At 41.9% G+C, this 20,905-nt stretch overlaps 3 protein-coding genes across 3 annotated transcripts in view; 2 read left to right on the forward strand and 1 right to left on the reverse strand.

Moving 5' to 3' along the window:
* Positions 1 to 20,905, reverse strand: part of LOC126563321 (multifunctional methyltransferase subunit TRM112-like protein) — a 459,819-nt gene that overhangs the window by 79,880 nt on the left and 359,034 nt on the right. The window lies entirely within an intron of this gene.
* Positions 1 to 20,905, forward strand: part of LOC126561339 (GATOR complex protein Iml1) — a 295,116-nt gene that overhangs the window by 65,813 nt on the left and 208,398 nt on the right. The gene's annotated exons all lie outside the window — the stretch shown is intronic.
* The window catches only part of LOC126563566 (sodium-coupled monocarboxylate transporter 1), a 38,155-nt gene that overhangs the window by 1,514 nt on the left and 15,736 nt on the right, over positions 1 to 20,905 (forward strand). Inside the window, exons 4-7 of the mRNA XM_050220212.1 lie at positions 3,502 to 3,663; positions 15,561 to 15,676; positions 18,004 to 18,167; positions 19,221 to 19,416. Coding sequence (XP_050076169.1) covers positions 3,502 to 3,663; positions 15,561 to 15,676; positions 18,004 to 18,167; positions 19,221 to 19,416 — 638 coding nt within the window. The remainder of the gene's footprint in view (positions 1 to 3,501; positions 3,664 to 15,560; positions 15,677 to 18,003; positions 18,168 to 19,220; positions 19,417 to 20,905) is intronic.

Genomic DNA, 20,905 nt, shown 5'->3' on the forward strand with positions numbered 1-20,905 from the left:
TGGCTGTAGTGTTGTTCTCGTATTTTCCTCCCCTGAAGACATGGATGGATTTGTACGTTCGAAAAAAAACCAAGTCGGCTTGATGATGCTTTTGCGTTGATTATATTTGATCTTGTCTTTCATTTTCGGCCGTTAAATCGAATCATGCTCTGCAGGAAGGGGCCACGCCTTCTCCACCACCACCACCACCAAGTTCAGAGGTTTCTGAACTTTCAATCTTTTTTTTTCCCTCCTTTCCGTAGCGATGTGTGGTCGTTGTTATAGCCACTGTGTTTGATGAACCAACCGCCAAGGATCGAGACCGCGTCCGCGAAGAGGCAAGGGGTTTGGGCTAGGGTTTTCGTAAATTTATGTTTACCAACTCCCATCCCGCCCATCTTATTTGCATATTCTTGATGCCGATTCGGGCGCTGTTGCAGCACCGGATCGCGGTAAAGGTGTGTGTGTGTGAAGCCGGCTAGAGGATTCCCACCAAGCGAGCGCTCTAGTTGTACCGTACCCATAGTCATAGATAGCTAGCGAGGAGATAAAGGGCTCGCTACCCAAAAGGATGACTTCTGTATTCGGTTTCCAAGATGCTTTTTGGTTGGTGGCTTTGCTCTTCTTTTCCTCGGAACAATGTAAAGGAACGCGGCACAGTGGAATGGTGGTGAAATCTTTTCCCATTCGAAATGTATGCCGTTTGTTTGGGATGGGAAAATTAAATCGTATGCTTTGCCTACGGACGATATGTTTCTTTCGCACCGGAAAAGTGTCCGATTCGAACACCCTCGCCCACTCTCAGGAGGTTTATATTTTAGGCCAGGTGTGTATGTATCGGTGTGTGCAATCATTTAAGAGGTTTCTTCCGGAGTGAGTAAAATGGTTAAATTGTGATGTCGCTCGCTTCGTTTACTCTCAGCTCCAGGTATATAGATCCATCAACTTTTAAGCGTTCGTAGATTTTATCGAATTTCATTGGAATTCTTGGAATGTGGATGCATTAGAAAATTACAAAAACGTTTCACAAATAATGTTGGTGTGGTGTGTGTTTTAGATTTGATTTTGTTTTCCATCCATGAAAAGTTTGATCCACATATACTGAAAATTGAATAAAAGCTAAGGGTGCTTACGTTGACGGTAGAGCAAAACATTGTAATGCTGTATATTAAATTACAGCTTGGTATTTGAAAACATATCTGAAATTGTTTGAAACCTTCCTAAAGCGATAAATGTAAATGGTAAAATATTTTACAAGTATTATTGTCCGTAATTCCTACCGGATCGTTCCTTAATCCTTTTTTTCTCTGTCGTACAGATGAGATTATTCTTTTGTGGTGTAGTTTTTGTTTATCTACATATATATGACGTAAATAAATCCTTGCTTACAGACAGGTTTTCTTGTAGTGTGGTGCGTTTTTAGTAACCAAAATCCAGAGCAAGCCTCATCCAACAGCTTAAGGGATCAAGTGCAAATGGGTGTCGGTACAGATAGAAAATGCGTGTGAAACGGCTAAATGTTTGCATACATTCAGGCGTTAGGCTTAGTACGATTTTTCCCCCATTCAAAGTTACCCATTCACTCAGGATGTTTTTTTTCTTCTCTCTGATGAGGAGAGAGTAAATCCAACGTGTTATCTTTCTGTCTGGTTTGGTAATATGGCCACACCTATTGCGGTACATTGGGATAAGTTTAATCCACAAGTATTGCCGGAAGGGTGTCATAGGTTCGCATTGGTTTCGGTGTTACGTTACGGTGTGTACTAGAGCGTGTGCCCCGGGGTTGGCTAGCACACATCCGGGGATCACTACCCGACGGTTAGCTCCGGCAGTCCCCGAAACTGATGCTATCGGATGATATTTGCTGTTGCGATTATTAATCAAACAATTTGTGCGTCGCTTTTGGGCAAAAGTACCTTCGTCAAACGGGCCGACAGTGGTAAATGATGTATTGGGGATATGGTAAGGATGAAAGTCCTACCCCCCTTCCCCCCCTGGAGAAAGCTTACTTTTGACTGGTGGCAGTGTTTTTACTTCTGGGAAAAGGTTTTTTTTTTGCTTTGTTTTGTTCTGAAAAATTCCTCCTCTAACATAGGGCTGTTGGATGTATGTACAGTTGTTGTGTGTTTAATAATAACACAGACAAAAGACACATTTCGCAATGTCGCCACCCAGCAGCAATGTACACAACTCCGCTTCGCTCTACGCCCGAATTCCATCCCCTAGGCTGAGGTGGTGGATAAGGTGGAAAGGTAAACTTTATCAAAGGTGGATTAAATGGTGTGATGGAATTAAGTTTGATTGAATTTTATTCCACCGTCGTTCGAGCGTCTGATGTTACGCGTGGCCATCAAAACAAACTTCCCGAAACCGGCATTTATCCAGTAGTCTTCCCAAGGGAGATAAAAGTAGCTCCGGACTTGATTGTTTCTGGGCTTTGCTAGAGTGCGGAGGGAAAATGTGAAGTATTTTCAGTGAACTCATCCTCTAGCAGCTGCTGCCTGTCTTCAAACGGGTAGCATTGGGTACTGCTCCGTTTCCTAGTTGCTCTGTTCCAGCGCCACTTAGCAACATGGACCATCGAACAGTTTGCTAGAATTACAATTCCTATCTACGGAGGAGGTTGGATTAAGGATTAATTTGAAGCCAAACAGTGAAGTTTGAGAACCGATGAAGAGCACACTTCTTGATCTGCCAACGCCCTTAATCCTAGCCCGTTATGCTAGTCGTCATAGCGCCCGTAGCGTAGTTGTGGTAGTTGTCGTCATTGGACGTAGACGACGACGACACACACACTTTACATTCATTTAACGTCCTGAGGGCTCCGGGGAGAGACTTCCATCCATGAGCTTTCCTATTACTAGGAAGTGGACAGGTAATGTGAGCCAGCATGTTTGAAGCACATCAGCTCTAGAGGGACGAAAGTAGCCGGTGACCACGCGAGTGCACTTGTGTGTTTCAGTTTTATTGCTCCCCATCCCGCACAAGTCGACTCACAGGGCCGGTTACCGTGTCGTTGGCTGCTGTAAACATCATAATTCTCCTTCAATCTCTTACTCTTAATCCAGTGTCATCTTACCGGTCCCGAAACGATGGCAAGTAATCCTATCGTGTCCCATTCTTCCTGGCCGAGATGATTTTCTATACGTTTGGATCCATTCCACTTACGGGAAACAAGTAGTTAAGCGAGACGTGTACCTACCCGCGCTGTACCGCTGTGTACTGCTATGAATCCATCACAATCAGCTCTTCCTGTCTCTCTCTCTCTCTGTGTGTGTGTGATTGTGTGCGAAATTGTTGAGATGAATCTGAGCGACCTGACCGTAAGGAAGCTCGGTATGACGGTTTCCCATTATGGCTGGATACCGGATGTTTTCTGTACGTACATGCTGTGGGGTACTTGTGTGCGACATTCAATTCTCCTGACGCCCCGTGTGGTGTTGTGGGTCTGTGAGGCAGTTTTCCCTTCCTTGCACGTTTCATACCTTTTTTTTTTCTTCTCATCTTTCTTCTACTTCGCAGATGCTGTTCTACACGTCGGTAGCCGTCTTGGCACCTGCCATCGCCCTCTCGGAAGCAACAGGTCTGAACAAGTACATTGCCGTCGTCTTGATCTACTTTGTGTGCATCTTCTACTCGTCGCAGGGCGGCATGAAGGCGGTCGTTATCGCTGATACGTTCCAGGTGAGTTGCTTGCGCTCGGTTCCCTTTTTTTACTTGGCTGTGTCTGTGTGGATGTTTGTATTTTCATTTTCTTGCTGCTTAATGGACTATCGGTGTAAAGGATCACCGGTGTATGGCCGGATGTATGTACGTGTGTGTGTGTGTGTGTGTAGGAGCACGTGTAATGGGTGTAGTTGGTTGGAACTGGGATGTTTTCTTTAAAGGCGCATAATGCCCATTTGCGGCCTGACTGTTCACGAGCAAGAACATCCGGGGAGCCCATGTTTCGTTTTTTTGCTGTTCATTTCTTCCCATTGTCTGCAACACAATCTAAATGCAAGTCGTCGGGAAAATTTACTCATGAATGCATGCAAACAAATAACGAACAAAAAAAAAAAGAGGAAAAAGAGAATTCACTAGCTCAAATAAAAATTGTTTGCTATAGTCGTATTATTTTCGACAAAACAATCTCACTTTTTTCTCGCCACTTTTCCCGCCAAACAAATAACGAACAAAAAAAAAAAGAGGAAAAAGAGAATTCACTAGCTCAAATAAAAATTGTTTGCTATAGTCGTATTATTTTCGACAAAACAATCTCACTTTTTTCTCGCCACTTTTCGGGTCTTACTTGAGAGGGAAGGAACAACGGCATGACTTCGTTGCAGTTTATTACATTGGCGGCCCTTTGCTTACTCGCGGCAGCTTTGCACCATCCTTCGGATCGGTCGGAACGATTTGCTCAAGTGATTCATGCGTACTTCTCCGGTGTGCTCCCGTCGCAAGAAACAATGTCAACGAGGCGAATGATCAAGTGATTGTTGTTTGGATTTTCGTTGTTGTTGTATTCTTTCGTTTCGTTGGAACTGTTCTGATGGTGCGTCGCTGTGTATGCTGCTGACGCCACTCGACAGTATTTATATCCTCAATCCGACAACAACCATTGAAATGATGGGGCTGGTGTGATTCTTATCCCTGCCCGATGGGTAAGAAGGTAGATTGTCAGAGCGCGTGCCGTGTCCCGGTGGTTGGCATTCAGGAAGCTCTAAGACAAACAGATCAGCCAAGGCACAATTCCGTACAGTGCGACTGCTTTCTTGCGCTTTAGCACTGAGGAAAATGTGATAGAATAGCTTTGCAAAAAATGTGAAACGTCGCAGATAGGGAAGGAGTGGAGTGCCGATAAGAGGGAAGGCTAAGCTGCCGTCCAATGATAGGATTACATTGTAATGAAGAGCTCCTACAGTGTCCTGTTGCATGATAGGGGGGGGGGGGGGGGGGGGGAGGCAACACACCACTGCTCACTTATGGAGTGAGATCGAGCGAAAGTCGGGTGTAAGCGTGTTGTCTTTGCAGACGCTTGACGCGAGTGCTTAAGAGCTTTTATGTTTATATGTACGGGAGCTTGTTTTTCCTTTCTTGTTTGCTTGCTTTACCTTATTTTATATCTTTGTTGCTTGCTGGCATTACCTTCCCAGCCTGTTGTAATCGTCAAGCACTGATGATTCCCGTGAATTTTGAATAGAGGATAAAGCATCCCGATCCGGATCCTCGGAATGCTTATGTGCTTTCTGCAGTGAAGCACAAAATCTCAATCTTACGAAGAGAAACACACACACACACACACACACACACACACAGAAAAAAGCATACGTCATTCTGTAAGTTCTCTGTGCGACTTAAGAAGAAAAGTTAGGCAAAAAAAAAAGAGATAAGCAAAATGATACACCGGTAAAAGCATTTAACGTACGAAAAGCGCGTACCATGTACGCCGGGGTGTTGCACCAGGCGGCACCAGTACAGCGCCGGAGTGAAGGATTTTCCATCGCAACAATAAAGCAAACTTTGCTTTGATTGCTTGTGTAGCGCGATGTTTAACAATTTCAAATTAAACAACAAGTTACACACGGTGTACTGTGAATGAGACGAACCGCTTGGCTGCGAACGCACTGGAAGTGGAAAGCAATTTGCATATTGCTTGCCTTTCGTTTGGTGCTTTTGTTTTGCTTCTGTTTTGCTTTGTTTTATGAATGGAAGATTTGTTTTTCATTCACTGACAATCTTGACTGTTAGTGTTTGTGACATCTGACAGCAGGAACAAATTATTTGCGGCACTAAGTAAGAGCGGTGGGAACGCTTGGTGAAACGTTGTAGGTTTTGCACTTTGTATTTCGTTCTGTCGTATTTACCAGCCCGGATTGAAAAGCTTTCAATGTTTGTTGAAAAAGCTTTGAACAAATGATTAACTGTTTTTGAATTTGAACTAGCTTTTAGCTGTCTTTTGTTTAGCCCTGCTGACTCTTGTTTTTAAAAAATAGTTTTATGATGATTTTTACAACAAACTTCGGACAAAGTTTATGAAAATCTCAAATTCAAAACATTAAATATGTTATCAAATATTATATATAAATCACATTTTAGTTAGTCATGTTATACTTACAATTTTTTAAAGCATATTTATACTAAAAATCACTTTGTCCTATTTCAACGCGGCAAATCAAAGCTTTCAACCAATGTCCCACTGATAAAAGCCGTCAACGCCACAAAACTTTGTCCTGTTACAGCTTCATAGACATGATTGTTGTGTAAGTGCGTGTCTGTAGCTCATCTAAAACAATAAACATCTTCATTTCTGCCACTCATTGCGCGACTTATGTCACCCCAGTGTTCCTTCTTTGGTTAAAATCCTACTACTACTACCTACTCATACTACCGATGGGTATTTTTGGCGTCTCAGGTCAGACCTTGAAGTGGAGGTCATATTTGCAACGACGAAAGATCTTTTCCTCGAATTGTACCAAAAAGGCAAAAGAGCTCTAAGTATCTATCGGTAACAATTGAGACACCCTTAGCCTCCCCCCCGCAATATTCCATAATTTGGAAATTATACTGTGCTGTACGCCACTGCTGTGTCCAATTATCTAGCGTTGCTGGTTTGGTGGTTGTAATTAGACAAATTATGCATTCATTAGCACCCGTCCCGGCAAATTCGGCATGCTGATAAAATCGTGCCTCCCATGATCCGGATTGCTGCGCTCTCAAATGTCTCTTCGCTGTGAGCACGATATTGTGGAATCGGCTGAAAGTGGTGCTGCTGGTACGTGTGAAGAAGTCAGCGTGAGAGTAAAGCTAATCTGTGGTCGGGGCGGTAGTACGGGAGGAGAATAAATATTTCCACAACACAGCACACCAAAAGCACCAGGCGTCTCCATCTGATTCCCCGGTTCGCATTCACCGCGCAGCCGAGCCAGAGCATGACGTGAAGGGAAGCGAAGTAAACGTTACCATTTGCGTAAGACGACGCCCAGTTGAAAACCTAATGGAAATTTATTGTTTCTTTCGCGGACATTTCTCCAAGGGGGATGGTTTGTGCCACAGGAAGGTTGGAAAATTCAACAAAACCACCCATCGGCATGCTTGGTACTCTCCTTCCGCACGTCACTTGGCAGGACTTTCGTCTGTCAGAATAATGTAGGCTGGGAACAAAAATTTGCAATTGAAACCACGTGCTCCAGCGAATGTCTTCATCGTCTTCACTGCACGCTTCTCTTGTGGGCTGCGTTGTTGGAGTTGTAGAATTTAGGATGGGACATTGTTTGTCCCAGCAATGAAACGCGATGCGGGTAAAAGTGGTGTGGCAGCAACCGGAGCAACAAATGGGAATGGGTGGAAAAAAGTAGACAAAGTTAGATTGCAAAGTGAACAGATGAGTGTAATCTCACCTGTATAGAATATGAAGATAAATAGCGTGACATTAATGTTATTGGTTCTAGGAGATGAGGAATGGGCAGGTGTAGATCGTGAGGGTGAGAAGAAGTGCCGAGTCGGGTGCACAACGGTAAACAGACATGTGTGTGTATGAAGATTGTTTTGCGTACATGAAATGTTTCCTTCACCAACAGGCAACAAGTGGTGTCGGTGCGAAACGGTTGGAGCACTCTCAAAGGAATTAGCCAACCTATGTGTGGCAAATGCTCACGACTGGTTATAGGAGTCGCATCCGACCGGGGTATATATTTGAAGCAATGGGAATGAAGTTAGCTTTTTGCGCTTAAAAACACGATCCTATAACTCAACCGTCAGGATGGTAATGCGTGTATGCGTAACAGAAGAAAAACATGATTCCCTGCTGTTTGACTATCTAAATATGTGTACACAGTAGGAGCTTTTTTCAACTTTCTTGTTGGAACGCTACAAAATCAGACAATTTAACTTGAGCATGAGAATATGCTTTGAATCGCAATGTATCAAGGGATGGGAGTATAAATAAATTTACTCGTAGAGACAGTTATCGATACGAGTGCAAAATTGGTGAAGAAAGTTTGTGGTGATGTTTTGTGTGCATGAAGTTGAAGTAATTGTGTGTGAGTGAGGAGTGCATGACTGAAGGAATGAAATGATTGTGCTTAAAATTTGTTATCTTATTTTAATGGCCATATTGAACATTGAAAACATAGAACATGAAACAATTTTCTAAGTTTGGATGGTTTTGTGTGTTATAATTATAGTGGCGAAAAGAAAAATTATTTCAATAACTCTATTGCAATGCGAAATTTGAGTTAAAAAAACGATTGAAATCCTCGAATTAATAATACCTCTATTTTATTTCCAATTGCGTACTGTTTACGCCTGAATTTATGCAATCCCAAACTACGGGAGTTTACTTTACAAATAAGAAATGGATTTTCTACAAGTTTGCAACATTGCCATAAATCTTTTTGCTGCAGCATTAGACTAACTCTTGGGTAACATCAATGTGTCCACGACTAATGTAATGATTATTTTCCCTTTTCAATGTTCATAGCAAATTGAGTTAAATCCAATTGCAGGCTCATTGCTTCATAGTAATCAGCTCCCCATACACTCACTCACCGTTGATCGTTCGCGTTAAACTAAAATCTCACGCCAATGTGCAAATTGACAAAGTATGATATGCATTGTCTCCATCATACATTTGTGTGTGTGTGTGTGTGAATGTATGATGATTTTCAACAATGATATGGTGGGCTACAACGAAACGCCAAAAAAAGAAAGACACTCGCTTCGCGGTTGGTCGTAGTTTGTTCACCAGTGTTGCCGTCGGCTGGTCTGACAAACGGTATCCGATTATCGCAATCAGTCATATGGAAATGGGGCGAACCAGGCGAACGATGGTTGATTTTGTCGCCCGATTCCGCGCAAAACCACGGGTGTCCAATATGACGAATTTGAATAAATTTCCTTTGCGCGCAGACGGGGAACGGTTCGGTTCCGTCTAGCGGATATTTCCCTTGAGGCGTGAGGTTGTAAATTTGCAAGCCTTCCTGTCAAAGTCTTTCTTGCGATTTCCTCTCTCCTTCCTTCCCCTCTCTCTCTCATTGTTGCATCCATTCGAGAGACTTTAAAAAAAGCGGAACAGAAAAGTGTAGTGGAAAATTTATTTCCTTCCGTCAACTTATGGAATCGTTTTTGCTTGCCTTCGGCGCGAAAAAGAAGGAAAGCGTTCAGTCACTCTTGCACGAGTCAATCATTCCTAAGCAGCTCGTTTCGATGTTCACCGTGCAATCAAAGCCCTGATTTTCTGGGGCCATTTATTTTTTTCTCTCTGTTGGTCTCACTCCAAAGCAAATGTAACCGCGAGTATCGCGATGCCTTGGGAATGCAAAAAGCTAAAAGAAAAAGACACTACGTTCGCTTTGCTTCTGGCGTGTCGTTACGATTACGGCAGTGTGTGTTCCCGGCGAATGGCTGCCAACGGCTGGAAAGCCGATGAAAAATATGAACTGTTTATAAAATCATAACGTGTGCGTCCGCTCACACTGCCTGTGATGTAGTTGTTTGGCCGCATTGTTGCAGGGATTGTCGGTTCGCCAAACGCTGCTGTCTCCTGTTTTGGTGTATTGCTCGTTGGGTATGAAAATTAAGCCACTTTACTGCGCAATTTGGTCAGACGTGCCTGCTGGTGGCGAGTTGAGGCCTTTCTCGCGCTCCTGTTTTACCTTATTTGTTACACTGTTTATCTTTCACGTCAGTCATGATATATTTTCATTTGAAATGAACTGCGTTTTTGTTGCTCGAGCTGCTCCCCAGATGTGTGAAAAAGGCTGTCGGGGGTACATTATGAGTTTGCTGCTAGTACAGAGGCAGTTGGAAAGCTTCAGTTAAAGATGAAGCCGTTTACAGCATCAAGAATCGGTGCAGTTATGATAAGAGTCTGCTTCATCTGGTTTGGCCAGTTTTTTTTTCCACTGTGAAAGCATCAACCAGGAGGGGAGTTGGTCGTTTTCGCAACCATCGTGACGAGGAATGATTGCTCGTTTCAGCAAAAATGTTGTAACCGACGTAGCCGAACAGGGCGGTTCGGGTTTCTTACGCTTCCGCTGGAGCTCTTTGAGGTGAGATTTATGCAGAATTCTCGATAAGCCTCGTTCGTTCGTTCGTTTTTCATCCTGATGTCGTCCTCTCGTCATCGTTTCCATTCTCGTTCAGCAGCGAAAGCTACAGTCTTTGCGAAGGTTGAAGGGTTTGTTGACTGTGTTGCCGTGGTGGTGTTGGTGATGAGTTTACTTGTGAAGATGATTACATTTCGCATGGTGCTGGTGTTGATTGGCGAGCGGTAAGAGGTAAAGCGAATTATGCAAATCGTAGGTTTTGATTTGTGTGAAATGTGATTTTTTTTATAATACTAAATTCATCGAAACTGTAACTTGTTCGTTGTGAATAAAATACATGGAATTGGATATAATTCGAGCGTTAACTTGAAGCTCGCAGAAGGTTGAAGTCAAAATTGTGTACAAGCTTTATCAAGTGTAATTAAAATAATTATGTTAAGAGGAATTATAATTTTCTTAAAATGTTTTTGATCAAGTTGCGGGAATGCAAGGAAATGTAATGTAATCTGCTTTGCCGCGAAAATGCTTATAATTTTGTAGCAATGTTATCCTTGAATTCCATGAAAAAAAATTCATTTGAGAATTGCATAGTTTTAGGCTCAAAATCATGAAGCGAATTTACAATGCAAGCAAATTGATAAAACATTATCTCAGGGTTTTTGAATTGATTTTTACAACTTTTATTTTATAGTCCTACAGTATCATTACTGCAGTATGTATTACGCATTATCCAGTAGATTAAAAATGCTTTTTGAATTGATCAATATTTTGAACGCACATTTAAGAAGCTTTTTATGCCTTTTTCAAGAGTAAGTAATTTAATGAAAAATATTCCTTAAACAAAATACATGCTTCAAATGGTATTATCAAATCAACATTGTCAGTTAAAAAACTTAGTATGATGCAAAATTGAGATAAAGCGTATAGGTGAAATATATTAAGTATTGCAACTTGATTTCGTTAGACACGAATATATCTTAATCAATGTCTAACTGCTTCATAGGTTTGTATACCGAGATGCCATGTTTGTAACACCTATTGTAAGGCATGGCCCTTCTCTGCACTGTTGGTACGGTTATTGCCCAGCACCTTGCACAAAGATGCAAATGAATAGAGATATATTTGGCATACGAATTACCATCAACGTGGAAAAGCGCTCTTTCTCCAGGTTGAATAAAAATCCATGAATGTTCTAAAAACTAAATCAATCTATCTTTATCAATCCAGTCGGATCCAGCGTTTCCAGCGCTGTTCATGTTAGTTGGCAAGAAATTGTAACATATTCCAGTGCAAAAGGCTTCTACTTTACGTTGGTAATCGATTTCTTTACGATAATTCCTATGCTGCTATGTACATCGGTACGCGCTTGCATTGGGTCTGACGTTGGTGAAAGATTTCCCCAGCCAAGAAATCCTACCAACTCCCCCCGCCAGTTCGATACCTTCCGATGCCGACTGGTCCTAAAGCACTCACGTTAAATTACATTCAATTCGAGGATTTCACCCGGCACACACACACACACACGCGGGAATTGTTGTCAACTTCAAAGCTACTTCGCCGTACCAGCGTACCTTCCTGTACGTGTGTGCCTTGGAGTAATCGATTCCGGAAGTGAGTATTACGCCCACGTTGTCTCACGAACTGTTGAGCGGAAATCTGAATTTCTGAACCTCTGTCCCTATCGAAGCATCGACAGTTTCGTAGCTGTTATTGGAACGATGGTGTGGGTGTGTATGTGTGTGTGTGTGTGTCTGTTAACTCATTGCCAGATTGGTGTATCAATTCCCTCGCACGGAAGAAAAAGGAACGCGAGCGAAAGCAGTTTCTCTTCATTTCGCGGAGCATTTTCATCCCATCCAGATGACAATCGAACGATTGAATGTATGGGCGATGGGCGTGAGCGCGAGATCGAGCTTTAGTGTAGACAGACTCCCGGCTGCCATCCTGGTTCCCGGGAGCATATCGTTTTGGCTTTCCTTAATAGAAAATATTCTGTCTACGAAGCGCGGAAGTCTGATTAGTCGCAACCCCAACCCCCAGATCGCGTGCTGCATGTAATGTGTGAATGTGCAGGCACGTATTTGTGTGTCATTCTTAATTCCTGAATCGATCTACTCTACCGTAGACGACGAGTGCCTTGGCAGTCTCGTGGGATGTTGTGCGGTGCCCATCCTTGTCATTTTACTTTGGCAAGAGTTTTATAGAAACAGATTTGATGTTTCGTCGCGATTTGTGTGCGTGTGTCGTCTCGAGAATGTTCGAGGCATTGGCATCGAGAGAAATTAGATCGCGTTGATTGAAGTTTAGCAGCATATTTGCTCTATGCCGGCGCGAGTGGCGTGTGCACGTCAATCGGAATCATTGTGCGAAAATAGCGAAGTTTTTTGTATCCTTTTTTCTTGCTACTGATCTCTTTGTTTGATACTCGCTGGAAAATGCCTTGTCAATGAGGACAAGCGTCACATTTACATTGGCAAAGGCTTAAATAACGCCAAATAAATTAAGCCACTTATTAGTTTGATTCAAATGAATGCAATTATGATAGATAATTTTGGAACAATTTTTAGTGCTCAATTCCTGAATTTGCTTCGCAAGCAATCAGTTACGAGTCATAATCAGTTTATAAAAGTGTTGCCAATGTGCTAAAAATAATAAAGTTAGGAAAAGGATTATTATCCTACCCTAAGCACAACATTTAATGGCATAATCTGGACTGTATGATTCTAACATAACAAAAAATGAAGATAATAAATATCCTGTGCTATTACATTTCTGTTTACGGTTTTGTTTTTCTGCCAATAGCAGAGAAACAAGAGAAAAAATAAGATAGCTAATGCCACGCGCCTTTGACTCTTGTGCCGCGTTTTTTTTTGTGTTAGCTTTGACAGGAAGTGACGATGAATATTTACCCACCAACAAAGAAGATGATAATGTGATAATAAATAAGAAAGTGCTGTGTATGCTGTAAAAAGCCGAAAAAATTTGGGTGCGAGTTAGTGCTGTTTTTGTTGCTTCTTTTTGATTTGGTTTTGTTTACCAGCCGTGTGCCGACGGTGCCGACTGATGTCATCACACAATGTGCGAAGGATGTTTTTTTGTTGTTGTTGTTAATGTTGCTGTTGGCTGTTGTTGTTGTAAGTTTTTGGCGCCTGTTTTATTGTCAGTTGTGCCTCTCTCACCCTTTGGTGTTATTTGGCGTCCATTAGCTTTTCATTTGGAGTGTAGTGTGTGTGTGTGTGGGTGGGTGGGAAAAATAAGCAAAAAAAAAAAACCGAGACGCTACAACAAAGCTGATTGTTGGCTGGTACCAAAAACAAAAGAATGTCGGAAGGAAAGTTGGGGGCGTTTTGATGGTGTGAAAATTGCTGTTAAGTTTTTTTGTTTTTCCGTTCGGTTTCATCCCTTAATACACCCTTCTGTGTAGTGAGTTGATTTTGGGAGTTAAATTGTGTGCGCTTTTATGAGAAATGGGTAATGTGGTAGGCAAATGTTTATTCTTTTCTGGATGGAAAAGGAATCATATTTTAAAGAGGATGTGTTTGTGTTTCTTTTGCTGTTGTTTTTCACTTCTGTGGCAGCTAGGGCACTTACTTTTTATGTGCTCTCTATGTTATGGGATGCGAATTATTTATTTTATTAGTTGTGTCTGTGATAAAAAGAGTATTTTTTCGTGTTTGAGTTGAGAGAATTCCATATATTTTCACTCATCTTTTTGATCTGTTTTTATTCGCAAGGTCTTGCTTGTTACGCACAGTTAAACGCCGTAAGTTATGCAATCGTTCGCCAATCATGATAGTTGTGAGCGTGATTGGAAACTTTTAAAGCAACAGAGAGAAGAATTTAAACAAATTGTATATAAGCTTATTTGTATATAAGTCAAGCCTTCATTAAAACTGGTTTTCTACTGGTGCTTCAACTAAAAATATAGGGGACAAACTTATAAAACAAAGCAAAAAAAAAAACCAAATCATTCATTACACCAGCTGTCGTGAATGAAATTTGCGTCGATCCATCTCAAGCCGCCGGGAGGGTTCTCTCTTCTAGTTGATCATCCCGAAAGTCCTAACTTTTGTCTGGGTGTCTCGTGCACTGGGTGAATGCTATGAAAAATGGAAATCATCATCCAACCAAGCCGAGTCAACATTCCATCCATCTCGCCTACCAACACACACACACACACACACGCACATCCCCGGGTTAGATTAACGGAAGCAACGCTTAAAAAGGATTCGTGAAAATCAAACCACTCGCCGTGGTACCATTATATACGGGAGTGTGGAAGTAAAAGGGAAAATGAAATTGAAACGTGATTTAGAAAGTTTTATTGTATTGCCACCGTCGCCCTGCGCGTGTACTTTGCGCCCGAAACGACGATGATGACGGATAGCGTCTATGATGGTAGGGAAAAGGGATGGGACAGAGAGAGAGAGAGAGAGAGAGAGAGAGAGAGAGCGACGGATTGGAGCATTTCCCGGTTGACCACGCGCCGGTCAAAAAGTGGATAGGCTTCGCGCGTCAGACAGGGTATGGCTACCAGCCGGGGAAAAAATGTCATATTTTTCTATTTTTTCATTCCGTGTTGTGAGAGAAATAGCTGACACCAGTGTGAACGTTTCAGTCTTCCTGTTTTTTTTTTGCTACAACATTATTATTATTTTGAATGAAGTCTGGCACACCAGTTGTGGAGCGGAACAGGTCGGTACGAAGGCGTGGGAAACCCTCTGGATGGTTACGTTCCTAATTGAATGATTTCAATTCCGGTTCTAAAGGGGGCAAACATTTTAGACAAAGCGAACTTACGACTTTACTGACGGGGCGCCAAGATTCGTATGCAGGAAGAGGTGGCAGATGTTACTGACTAGGAAAAGGGAGGAAGTAGGGGAAAGAGGTGGAGGTGAAAAAAAAAGTTAGAGATATCATTTATCATTTTCGGTGGATGGGTTTGCACGGTGTTTATCATCACAGTGTTGACAAAACTTCAGGCTCAGATTGTTCGGAACAGCTTATTTGAACATTGTTAAAAAGCGAATGGCGTAAACGTGGCGGCGAAGAAAACGCTCCCCGAGTCAGATAGTAAATGAAAGACGTGACGGAAAGGTGTATTGGAGGTGGAAGTCGCAGATCGCTTATCGCCACGGGATGAAGTTTTGTCCGCTGCCGGAAAAGGATTCGCGCACAGCAAGCGCAGAGGGGTGGGAAAAAAAGGATTGTCTAGTTAATCTATGCTCGCCCGATTTCGTGCTCAGCGAATCAAAAACTGTCAGCAGCAATTTCGTGTATAAATGTTTTTGTTTTTCGGGAATCGTTTTTCATCTATTGAGTTGTCCTTTGTCGGGTGCGTGCGGAACCATGCACGCGTGGAACGGGAAGGAAAATAAATGCGAAACGATAAAAGCTTTTCTCAGCAAAATATTAGAAACAGTGAGCGGGCGCATGTTTTTAACCATTTCATTAAAGCTTTAGAGCGAAAAATTTATTGTGCTTTCGTTTACGTTCGTTATGATTTTTAATTTATCTTTTATTTTATTTTTTTTGTATTTGCTTTGACAGGCTTTGGTGTTGCTGCTTTCGCTGATACTTATACTCGTGCTCGGTACGCACTACTCGGCCGGACTGTCCGATGTGTTTAGTCGGGCTGCGGAACACGAAAGGATTGAATTTTTCAAGTAAGTTTCTCTTTTAATTAAAAACTAAATTTTTTTTTCTCTGTGCTTCTAGCTCGGTCAACCGAATGGCCGCAGTAAAGTGCTTTAACAGAAAACGGGAGAGAAAATGTGTGTGTTTTTAACTAGGCTTTTTTGTTATTTGGTATCTCTTGTAGCCATGGGGCATGTATTCATTTTATAAAGTGCAAGTGAAAGCTTACGAGCTACTCACTTGCACCGGAATTACATCAAGCTCTTGGGTGTTTAAAGTTGATTTTTGTTTCGTTTTTTATTATTAATTTAGATTGGTTTTTTATTCAGCGAATTTAAGTAATCAAACTGAAACAAAATTAGTGTTGCAGCAAATGGTGTTTTTGTAAGGAACTCTATTAGCTATAAGAAGAATTATTTAACGTTCCCTCGTGTCCTTTTGTGAATAAAAATGAGGAAACTCTTTTGTTAACCTCACGTAAGCTGTTTGCTACAACAAACACCAGTTAAGCTATCTAGCCTTAGCGTTTCGTTTACTACATTTTTCTCATCCTTATTCGTTCCTTTTGAGGAAAGCGTTTTTGCCTCTTTTTGGGACCAGTGGGACTTCATCGCTTCCCAGTGTGACGGGCGCGTTTGTACTAAAATATCGGTTGGTAAAACGAATACTACCACTCTTGAAGGGGTTTTTTTATATACAGTGGATGAAAATTTTATCATCACCTAGCTACTTCCACACTCCTCCCCCCCATATTACCACCTCCCTTACCATAACCCGACCGATTTCGCTCTTCCGGATGGGCCGTCATGTTTTATTCAAGCAATTGTTGTTTCTTGTGTTTTGGTTGGAGGCACTCACGTACACCGCGTCTCAGCAGTTTTGGCTGCCGTCTATACCGTGCAGTGTTTTTATTTAATATTTTCCCTCGTGAATTTGGAATTTCCGGATGGTGGTGTGACCATGGTTGTGGCAGTCGATCGTGTCACACAAATTGTGCGCACACATTTTCAACCGCGTCATAGTCGTCTATCGTCACCGTCGTGCTCGTCAACAGCATTCGATAGTGGCCATAACAAAGAACGTGCACTTGCACAAGAGCGAGCGGGAGAAAACGCGTGTATGCGGGATACACAGGAAAAGCCACTCGAAGCCTGTGTGCGGAAGTTCATAAATATTAATTATGCACATAATTTGCTTTTTTTTGCGCTGTGTGTGTGTTTGTTCGTTTCTTTGAACGACCATGCGTCTCCATCGGGTTTGAGGACCCGATGGGCTCGCTAGTGTTGTACTTTTGCAAGAGGTGGCTTCGGGCAGCTAGAAGCACCGCGACTGGTGCCAAATTGTATGATGCTTTGTACAAGGTTTCGGGATCGTTGTTGATAATGATAACATTAAAACCACCGCACTTGATGGAGGAACATGCATTGAGGAAATCGTCCTTGTAGCTATCAAATGTGTCGTAGTGAGCGACGTTGGGAGTTTTATGTTGGTAACATGTATTGATGTGAACATAGTCAATACTTTCATTTATATTTGATGATTTTATTGATGATACTTGATGTTAGAATTGTTTTTTTGTCGGTTTGTTACGTAATTTCTTGTTATGTTAGTTTCATTATTTGTTTTTCATTTTTACTTTGAGTTAATTAATTTTATGAGTGACATTTGAACAACTTACTGTTAATTACTGTTCTATATTCATTTAAGCTCTTACAGAAATTCTAACTATTTTCCACTACTATTTGTTGTTGTCCCGTTTCGAGAGGTTCTCAAGGGGTCCGATGAATTAAATAGAACAGAAAAAATAACGGATTTCGATAAGCATTTAAATGTGATTTAAATATTAATGTTTGATTTCATTTTTATTCCTTTTCTTTTCCATGATTTTTTTTTTCCATACTCAACCCTTCCAACACCAACAACAATCGCTGTCTTAATGGATCATTTGGGAACGATTTTCGGATGTTTATCGAATTTCGCACACCATTCTTTCCCGAAACGCATCCCAATGCGACAATGTTGTTTTTGACTGAACAATTGAAAACAACTCACAACGATGACGCCGATGACGGCGGTGGTGATGGCAACTTGATGGCGAAACAAAACAACAACAAAACCTGGCTGGTCGTGCACCAAAATTTGACGAACTGTCATCGACTGCGAAACTGACGGACCCAACGCGAACGAACATTTTCTCTTTCGCTTCCCGATGCACCGATGAATTGTGACTGTGGGACGAACATTTCGGCATGCGGTGTGCGATTTTCGATTTTTGTTTGCGCTCATGGTCAATCCTGCACACTCAACCACACGTCAACGCCTCCGCGACGACATACGCACCATTCCGTATCGACAGCTTCGATCCCAATCCGACGACCCGCCATTCGGTGTTTTCCGTCATCATCGGTGGCTTTTTCTACTGGACCTCGATGTTCTGCACCAATCAGGCGTCCGTTCAAAAATGCATGTCATTAAAATCGTTGAAAACGGCCAAGCATGCACTCTATTTTTCTCTGCTCGGTAAGTGCTGGTGGAGGTGATGCTGGAGATAGGTTTTTTGTCAACTTGTTCTGGGTTTTTTTCTTCCGATTCTTCTCTTTTTTTCGCCAACATCCGGGAGTTGGTGGTCATCATCGAAACGCATCCTTTTTTTTTTTTATTTTGGGTCTTTCCCGAATGGTTCGTTGAAAAACTCTTGTTTTTGATTTGCGACTACGCTGCGTGTAAGTTGTTAAGTTGACGGTTTAACTGTTTTTTTTTCTCAATCAATCTCTGTTTCGATGTTGGCGTACGTATGGGGACATTGAATTGGATGGATATGTCATTATCACAAAGAGTAGGGAGGATCTCTAGTTGGGACCGTTTTACATTTGCTCATCGATGGTTGATGAAAGATGCTTGAGCCGAACGAGCAATGTTTTCGCAAAGTACTCGTAAATTGTATCGTCCTAGAATTTCTCCAGCAAAACAAAAATTAGAACAGAAAAGAAAACAAACATATTGACCAAACACACCGACGAAGTAAAGTTTCGAAACATTCTCCAATCCAAACCCCGTGGCTGGGGCAAAACGGAGCATGCTGTAGCGTAGAACTAAACCACTGCCGGGATCGTTCGACGGTGACCCAAACCGTATTTGGTCAAAGTTAATTAAATGTCCGAAGGAGCAAAACACAACATAAAATTTGTTTGTTTAGTTTGCAGATGTTTACCGTAAAACCAAAAACTAAACTAATCGTGTCCGTTCGTCCACTGTTTTTTTCCGTTTCTCCTTGCTCTAGCTCACCCTTGAAGGGTCTAATTCCGGTGTGGACGAACGAATAAGTCAATCTAATTGATATGTTTTCGAAAGTTGAAACCGTTCGATTATTTTGCTGTTGTTGTTTGTATATTGGTGTTCACATTTCGTACTTTCCTGCTCACATTTCCTGTCCGGGTTACGTTTTGCAACTTTTCAGTTAACTTTAATTTCATTTCCACTTCCGGACAGCAGTGCAGGGCTTGTTGTTTACCGGACCTGGGTTTTATTCATTGCAAAAATTTTTCTTTCCAATTTCGCTTTGCACTTTTGCAGGATTGATTGCGGTGTTTTTGATGAACTTCTACACGGGATTGATGACTTTCGCACACTATTCCGACTGTGACCCGCTGGCGGTCAGCCAGATCACGGCCATGGATCAATTGCTGCCGTACTACGTGATGGATGTGTTCGGACATATCAAATTCATGGCGGGAATTTTTGTGGCCGGCATCTTTGCAGCTAGCTTGGGGTAAGTAGTGTTTTTTTTTTGTTTTTATTAAGGGAATGTAGTGTGAGTGTGCGTGATACACACAATCCAAGTGGAATTGTAGTGTGTTTTTCTATTGGAGGTTTTTTCTTTGTTTGTTTGAATGAAGTACATATCTGCAGTAAAGGATAATTCTGCAGCATAGATTATTAATTACTAGCTCGCTTGGTTTTGTTTTATCCACGTAACGCCCAAAGGTATGCAATTCACGTTTCATTGTTTTTCCACAATAACGTTCCTTTTTGGCTAGTTTCTTTTAGTAAACGTATTGCACAGTGGAAGAAATGTGATGTATTGCATAATATCAGGCGCTATTCATAATGGAACAGTTGTAAATTTCGTGGAAAACATACTTATGCTCTTCATAATACCGTATGGTGCGTTCTGCAACATGAGCTATGTGCTGCTATCTACCTTTGACGACCTAATAACTAAAGGTTTTGTTTATAACGAGACTGATTTATTTAAAATGTAGCGATAATCGTATCGTATGTTTCTCGTAGCTTGCACAATCGTGACCTTCACCCTTTCCGTATTAGAACTCTGAAACGTAGCACCTACGCCGATCATTATGATCGAGCGCTGTATCAAAACTCTCAACTGAAAATGGAAATAAACTGCCAGCACACTCTTTCGTGGAACTACGCGTATGGCGGCTAGCGATCGCTGTATTGTGCCCTTGCTACCAACGCCGTAAATACCGATATGAAATATCTGTTGTAATAATACCTTATTGTGCCAACAAACGCAGCTCATTTGAATTGGTCGAAACGCCATTGATATTATTAATCGAGAAATGTACAAATCTGAACAGGGGAGCCGATAACCGCAGCTAAAATTGTTGTTCCACAAGTGGAAAGGAATTTATTGGCCAGTGAAAACATGCGGGCATGCTGCGAGCAGCCAAACCATAAAGGGCCGGTGAACGGATACGGTTAATTATCTACGAGGAGAATAGCGAAAATTCCTTGTAATTATTTGATTTAGCGAAATGCTAGCCGGTTTGAACTTTCAGGTGTGTCGCTGTTGCACCGAATTGCAACCAACGGTTAGCGTAGTTTCATTACGTCGCTTGCCTGCTGTTGGGATAGGAGACGGAACCGCTTGAACAGGTGAAATTTATAGGAAACCACGATCACGATTGGTGCCAGTGGTTTCTTTGGTAGAACACCGAGGTTAGGAATTTCGAATTCGTAACCAGGACGGTAGAACCATCAGCATACGATGGTTCTACATTCCATTCACTGCTAGCTTTTGGGCAATAAGTGTAAGCCCGATAGCTAATGGAAATGCATTGATGGTTGCTGATGGACGTAATCGGAATAATTAAATCAAGGCATCAATTTTCGGGACCATTGGATTAACACGCCAATTAATGTGGACCGGGGTAACGAAGGTTCGTTGGATGCTTGCCTCCACGTTAAACCATATTCATTTTGTACTTTCGATGGAACGCATCACGTCATCGAGT

The sequence above is a fragment of the Anopheles maculipalpis genome, chromosome 3RL, assembly GCF_943734695.1.
Source record: "Anopheles maculipalpis chromosome 3RL, idAnoMacuDA_375_x, whole genome shotgun sequence".
NCBI classification, from domain to species: Eukaryota; Metazoa; Arthropoda; class Insecta; order Diptera; family Culicidae; genus Anopheles; species Anopheles maculipalpis.